At 36.2% G+C, this 7847-nt stretch overlaps 1 protein-coding gene across 1 annotated transcript; it reads left to right on the top strand.

Annotated features, from left to right (window-relative positions):
* The first annotated feature begins 2230 nt into the window (after positions 1–2230).
* LOC147503480 (mechanosensitive ion channel protein 6-like) lies at positions 2231–5978 on the top strand. The gene is made up of 4 exons (XM_086604859.1): positions 2231–2520; positions 5158–5281; positions 5540–5833; positions 5922–5978. The coding sequence occupies exons 1-4, from the start codon at positions 2231–2233 to the stop codon at positions 5976–5978; spliced, it is 765 nt and encodes a 254-aa protein (XP_086460985.1).
* The last annotated feature ends 1869 nt before the right edge of the window (positions 5979–7847 follow it).

The raw sequence follows: 7847 nt of genomic DNA, 5'->3' as shown, positions 1-7847 counted from the left end.
TGTATATGGGATGTTTACTAATTTTTACAAAATGGAGGCGACGCAGTATCAACAATCTATCAGGGTCTTTCAGTCTGATAATGGTGGAGAATTTGTGAATGGCCTCATGTCTGAATTTTGCAAAAGAATTGGAATTCGTCATCAAACCTCCAATTCTGGTACCCCCCAACAAAATGGTTTAACTGAACGGAAGAACAGGCAGTTGTTGGAGGTTGTTCGTGCTTCCTTGTTTGGCATGAATGTACCTCGATCTTATTGGGGTGAAGCAATGAAATCAGTAGCCTATGTTATCAACCGTACTCCCTCACGGGTAATTGAGTTCCAGAATCCTTATCCGAAACTCCATACACTTTTGTCCATCCCATCTATGCCTAACTTGGAGCCTCGGGTGTTTGGATGTACAACTTATGTTCATATCCCACAACTAGAATGAAGTAAACTTGATCCTCGTGCGAATAAGTGTATTTTTGTGTGTTATGTTGAGTTTCAGAAGGGGTATAGGTGTTATGATCCGATTAATGCCAAGATGTATATATCCCTTGATGTCTCATTCCATGAAACATACCTGTATTCCTCAGGGGGAGTTTCCCAGTCTTCCCTTCAGGGGGAGAGTGGCGGTGAAGAGAATCCTGATGTCTTTGAAGAATTGGAACACTTAGAGGAACGATTTGAAGTTCCTGAAGTAGAAATTGATCTTGTAACAGTAGAGACGGAAGCACATGATCCGGATGTATTTGAAACTGTAGTACACGACATTTCCCCTTCTACATCAATAACTGAAGATCTCGATCAGAATGCTCCGCTTCAGGTACCTCCTATAACCTTTAATGAGTCTGTTGGGGTAGAAAGTCTTGAACCTAGACAATCACAAAGAGATAGTAAGGGAATTCCTAAGAAACAATATGAACCAGACATCAAAGCCAATGCTAAATACCCTATAGCTAACTCTATGTCTAACCATAGCCTTTCTGAAATCCATGCACTTGTCATAAATCAATTGTCTACTATATCTATTCCTAGTAACGTGCAGGATGCTTTGAAAGATTCAAAATGGAAAAAAACAATGAATAAAGAATTGGAAGCCTTTCAAAAGAATGTAATATGGGAGGTAGTTGATATGCCTGTTAGAATGAAGATTGTTGGATGTCGTTGGGTGTTTACTGTGAAGCTTAATGCAGATGGAACTACTGATAGATACAAGGCAAAATTCGTTGCCAAGGGATACACACAACGTTATGGAATTGATTACGAGGAGACTTTCGCATCTGTAGCGAAAATTAATACAGTTCGGATTTTAATTTCACTTGCAGCAAATAGAGATTGGCCCTTGCACCAGCTTGATGTGAAGAATGCATTCCTGAATGGGAACTTGGAGGAGGAAGTATACATTGATATGCCTCCAGGTGTGAAGAACCATCCCAAAGATGTTGGGAAGGTGTGTAAACTGAAGAAGACTTTGTATGGCCTAAAACAGTCTCCAAGAGCTTGGTTTGGAAGACTTACACAGTCAATGAAAGTTTTTGGGTACAAACAGAGCAATTCTGACCATACCTTGTTTATCAAACACAAGGATGGTAAGATTACAGCTCTAATTGTGTATGTTGATGATATGATCGTTATAGGAGATGATCCGAAGGAAATAAATGAATTGCAAAAGTATTTGTCGAAGGAATTTGAAATGAAGGATCTAGGCCAACTGAAGTATTTTCTAGGTATTGAAGTTGCAAGGTCTAAAAAGGGGATTTCACTCTCACAGAGGAAGTATGTCCTTGATTTTCTTACTAAAACCGGGATGTTGGATTGCAAACCGATGGAGACACCCATTGAGATAAATCACGGACTTGCCATTCATTATGACCAAGTTCCTACTGATAAAAGCAGGTATTAGCGTCTTGTAGGAAGGTTAATCTATCTATCTCATACTAGACCTGATATTGCTTATGTTGTGAGTGCGGTTAGTCAATTTATGCATTGTCCTAATGAAGAACATATGGATGCAGTCTTTCGTATACTAAAGTATTTGAAAAAAGCACCTGGCAAAGGTTTACTGTTTGGAAAGTATGATGCATTGGATATTGTTAGATACACAGATGCAGATTGGGCTGGTGATAAAACTGATAGACGGTCTACATCAGGATATTACACTTTTGTCGGTGGAAATCTTGTCGCTTGGCGTAGTAAGAAGCAAAAAGTTTTTGCCAGATCGAGTGCAGAAGCTGAATTTTGAGGTATGGCACAGGGAGTATTTGAATTGTTATGGATTCGTACTGTCTTGATGGAATTGGGCTTCGAACTTCAAAAGCCTATGGATTTACATTGTGATAATAAAGTCTCCATTCAAATTGCACATAATCCAGTTCAGCATGATGGGACAAAGCATGTGGAGGTTGATCGTCATTTTATTAAAGAAAATCTTGACAGGAAGGTTATTTGTTTTCCGTTTGTAACCTCTGAGGAGCAATTAGCTAATGTTCTTACCAAAGGTGTATCCCACAAGGTGTTTGACAGCTCAGTTGACAAGTTGGGCATGATTGATATCTATGCACCAACTTAAGGGGGAGTGTAGAAAGCTGTGATACGCGCTACGTGTATAGAAGTAGCGACACTGCGCCCAAATATAATAATGGATAGAAGCGCGACCAGCTCCAACGCGATGTCCAGGATGTCGATTGAATTGGTAGCGACCCGCGCCCTTTTCTAGCCTAAATAGGGAGCGACCTGCGCCCCATGTTTCTCAAGCCACCGAATTTTGTTGTTTCCTATTTTGTAAACTCTATATAAACAATTTTAATCTCTTTAGAATTTAATCAAGTAAATATACACTGAATTGAATTGAATCCTCTGGTTCTACATAATTGGTAAAGGCAATTGTTCCAAGCCATCTCTACGACCAATTTCCCAGCCGTCTTCGTTACTATCTTCTCTCTCTTGGAAGCATGTTCAAAGCAGGCACATCCAATCTCGATCTATAAGGTATGCATGTTGATGTCATTCAAACTCTATTTTATATTAGTAGGCTTAATCAGAAATGGTGTTAACCTTACATTAAACTTTGATATCCTTTTCTATTTAAGAAAAAAGATTTGCATTGAATTACTTTAACATGATCTTAAGTGCTCATACATTTAAGAATACTTTAGTTAAGGATAGGTGTTGGAGGTCAGGAACTTTTCTTTGAAGAAAAGAACATTTTTCCTCTCTCTGACTATAAATTTTAGGAATTTTTCTAAACTATTTGGTGTAAATTAGTAAATATAAACATGCATTTATTTCACGAAATTTACCCAGAATGGCTTCAGTGTATAAATTTCCGTGATAATTTAAAAGAAGATATAGTTTGTGAACCACTATTGAGTTCTGAAGAAGAAGAAACATGCAAGGATACAATCTATATCATGTTCATTGATCGTGTTTACAATCTATAGGTGTTAGCACTGGTATTCTGACATGTCTCTATATATGGTTCATCTGGTTCTTTAGGTACAATGAAGATCTTAAAACTATTAGAAACATGAAGTCTACAGCCTAAGCTAATTAAAGATTTCCATATTTTTTTATTAAGAAAGGATAGATGTAGTGTTTACTATTATTCTGTTAATCATCTTTCATGTGCCTCAGATTCAGGTTTATCACTTTTTGGGATTACTTTGTTCGAATTGATTTAATTTGTTATCTCTACCACTTCATGTAACAATTCATGGCCCAAGAGTTTTATAGTAGAGGTTTGAGGCAGTGATATAATGATGGTGATTGTACCACCTTTACGCTGGGAAAATAAAGTTTTTTATGGCTATGGTTCACTTTTGGAGAAAAAGGAAACTGATCTACAACTTCTTTATTGTTGTGGTACTCTGAATTGATCGACGTATATATAGTAGCATGTAGTTGAAAGTTAAACACCTTGGTTACAAGCTTTAGTGTTACCCCTTGGTCCTAAGCTGACAATGGTGTTTTGATGAAACCAAAATAGAGAAATCTTTATGTGGACCTTTATGACAATTATTAAGCTTATGAGTTACAGTCATTGTTCAATGTTAAACTTTATGCATGTTACGATTAGTAAGTTTTATTAGTGTTGTGATGATACGAGAATGATTTGTTCCTTAGTATTGTGCATTCATTGTCTATAGTTCCTGAAGGATGGCACACATAGTTAAGGCCTTTGTGCCTTTGTGTTTTGTCTGGTGATTGCTCCTTTTTAATGTCTCCGTCAAGGCATCAATATGGCAGTATACATCCAAAGATGTTAGAGCTGTTAAATTTTGTAATTGGAATTTGTATTTGCCTTTTGTGCCCTTGGAGATTCCTAAAGAGATTTAGAGATTGTAGCAGTTGTTGAAGTTGGATTTCAGTAATCTTATGTTGGTGGGCTCGGTTCCTCGGGAGATCGATTAGACAATGTAATCTACTTAGAGATCTTAGTATAAATGAGCATACAGATCAGTATGAGGATATTAAATTACTTTTACTTATCAAAGGAAACATCTTGATTGTAGTATTCCAAGGAACACCAATTAAGATTTAAATTAGAATTGTAACATAAAGTGTGGACATTGCAGATAGAAGCTACCACGTTTTCTGCACTAGTGGCATTGCTTCAGGTTAATCTTACATATATTCTTTTCTAACGGAACACCTTTGAAGAGACCAATGGGTAAAAGAAGCAATAGCACCACACTTACACATTGTATTCCAGCACCATAAGCTAGAGCAAAGCATATTATATAAGTTTGAAGTTCTGCCTGTCAATATGTCAAATCGGGCCTTAGGGGGTTTGTATTTTAACAGTTTTTATAAGGTACTTCCAAATAGTGCAGGTCATGTAAACATCAAAGCAAATTGTCTATTTTGTATTTGCTTTGTAATTTAGAGGATCTTAGGCCAATATATTTGGCAGTGATTGTGTGCAGTTAGTGTATGCACAGCTTAAACTTTTAACATCGAGGTGTTAGATGGCCATAGCGAAGTACTTGCTTGGGTTCTTCTTCACATTAAGTGGAGCAGTTTTGTTGGCATTATCTTGGCATTTGATTGAGAAGGCTTTTAGCAAGAGCAGTAGACCATATGTGACATTATAGGGGAAGCAAATAGGATTATTATATGCTTCCTATCAATTGCCATTCTCTTAAGTTCGCATGTTCTGTCTCTTGGTGACAGGTATATCTATCTAGAGGATCTGATGCGTTTCATAAGAGAGGATGAAGCTTCAAAGACAATGAGTTTGTTTGAAGGAGCAGCGGAAACCAAGAGGGTCAAGAAAGCATCTCTTAAGAATTGGGTGGTAAAGATCTTTGACCCTGTTCTTCGTTTCAATTATACAGTTTAAATTAAAAGTCATCATGCCAATTGCCCAGGTTCTGGATTTGTTATCCTCCTTTGATAGATGTCATCAATTTATCACCCTGGGGGTTGGGAATTGTAAAGAAGAAGAATGTCTTGACTTCATTCTTTGTTGCAATTGTAATATGTGTTTTCAAACTTAAATTTGTGCAAAAACAAATAGGAATACAATTTAATTTGCTGCACCTTTTGATTTCAGGTTAATGCTTTGAGAGAAAGGAAAGCCCTTGCCTTGACCCTGGGCGATACAAAAACAGCTGTAAACCAACTCCACCACATGGTGAACGCTGTTATGGGGATCATAATATTGGTTATTTGGCTTCTCATACTTGGAATTGCAACCACGCAACTTCTGGTTGTTAGAAGCACACAGCTCCTTCCGGTAGGTTTCATGTTTGGAAACACCTGCAAGATGGTATTTGAAGCCATCATTTTCTTATTTGTCATGCACCCTTTTGACGTGGGTGATCGGTGTGAAATGGAAGGTGTTCAGGTAAGAACAAAGTTGACCTGAACTTGGGTGTTTTTTTTTGTGTGTGTTGGAATTTTTTTTGTTCTAATATGTGATTATATTGTCTCAGATGGTAGTGGAAGAAATGAACATCTTAACTACAGTGTTTCTGAGCTTTGACAACTAGAAGATCATATGCCCCAACAGTGTCCTCTCTACTAAACCTATTAGTAATTACTATCGAAGTCCGGATATGGGAGATGTAGTGTGGCCTATGGCAATTTAAGTATATTCATCACAATATGTATAACTTTTTTTTTTCCCTTCATGTTTATAGTGTCAACTTCAACGAGATACCGGTGTTCATTCTGTTGACAAGGTTCTCTTTTGAAGAGTACAAGTTTTTTATTTGGGATAAAATTCAGATAACCATGAAAAAGCTTTGGGATTTCAAAGTAAACTTGGGAATATAACGACGTCGGGATCATTGACACCAAGTCTTTTAGCGCCGACATTGCTCACTTTGATAAATTTGAATGTCATTGTTGTAATGGAAGTATCATATTGCAAATGTTTTTCTTGGCCATTCTCATTCAGTTTGTTGGAATTATTTTTAGAATATATGAACGATGGGACCTATATTTGTAATGAGTATATTTGACTTGTTTTAAAAATGTGCAGTCGTAAAGAGAATCACAAGTAGTTGGTATTTGGATGGGCTTTGAGTTGTTATTTTTCTCCTCATGTTCATGATTATGATGAGACTAATAAAAGAATCTTCTTTATTCAAATCCAGACGAAGCATTGTTCTTCAATTCCATGTTTGCCATGTTAAGTAGAGTTTTCATCTCAAATTTATAATGAGCACTACATTATTTTTTCACCTTCGTCACTTGGCAAACAAACATGTCTTTTGTTATCATGGTGTTCCTATCAGTTCCATATTGTTTTGGCATGCAAGGCTATTGTCAACTAGAAGTATGCTAACATAATTTTATAAAAAAGTTTTAGACACCAAAATTATTTTCACTTTTTGTTTTGTATAATCTGGCAGGTCTTCCTGTGCTAATGTGGTATGAACTTTTTGGGCAATGGATGGGTCCTTACCACGTGCAAGGCACGTGCACAGATGCTAGTTAAGTATAATTAATGTATAAACTTATTAAGACATAAGTTAGAAGATTATAAAAGATTAATGAGGCATAGTATGTCTTGCAAATGGATTTTCCACTTAGCATGATCTCCGTTTAATGGTATTATACCAAACTAAGGTGCTTGCAACATCCACCGCAATGTATTCTTAGTGCACGACAAAACATATAATACAACACAAGTAGGTGTGTTTGACAATTTCATGACAATGATCACACAGAGATTGTATAACACATAAACATGGTACTTAACACGAACAAAATTAGCTCCAAGACATCCAAATTATGAATTTGTAGAATTTGAATGGCTAACTTTGTAATAATGGTAAGTTCAAATACCTTCTTTTTTTTCATCAGCATGTGCACACTCCACCCCACCAAAAAAAAAAGTATGCAAATTTTTTTATTTTTTGTTGTCAGAAGGTCTAAACAATAAAGATTAACAGAATTATGCATTTATTTCAATTCACAAAACTAGAGTGTTTGACTACTAAGAATTTAATATGGACTGATAAAGTTACTACTTAAGCACTTAACCCATTAATTGATACTACTATGTCTATATATATCTACATAATCTAGTCCACAAGTCTATAACAATTCAACAAATTGTTAATTTCCTATAATGCTATAAATAAGTCTATATAACCAGGGGCGGATCTATGAGTTGGCTGTTTGGAGCTATAGCTCCCCCCCGCCCCCTAACGTTGCCAAATATATATATATATATTTAGTGGTCACTATTCATGAATTATACTCCTAAAAATGTCAAAAACCAAATAGCTAGTAGTGGCAATTAAAGCTAGTACCCCTGTAGAGAATCCTGCATCTGCCCCTATATATAACTCAACTATCATGTGGAGAAAACTATAAAATATTAAAATTAAAAGTAAAAAATTACATTG

This window comes from Coptis chinensis, chromosome 4 (assembly GCF_015680905.1).
Source record: "Coptis chinensis isolate HL-2020 chromosome 4, ASM1568090v1, whole genome shotgun sequence".
Classification (NCBI taxonomy): domain Eukaryota; kingdom Viridiplantae; phylum Streptophyta; class Magnoliopsida; order Ranunculales; family Ranunculaceae; genus Coptis; species Coptis chinensis.
This window is presented reverse-complemented; position numbering and strand designations above follow the sequence as displayed.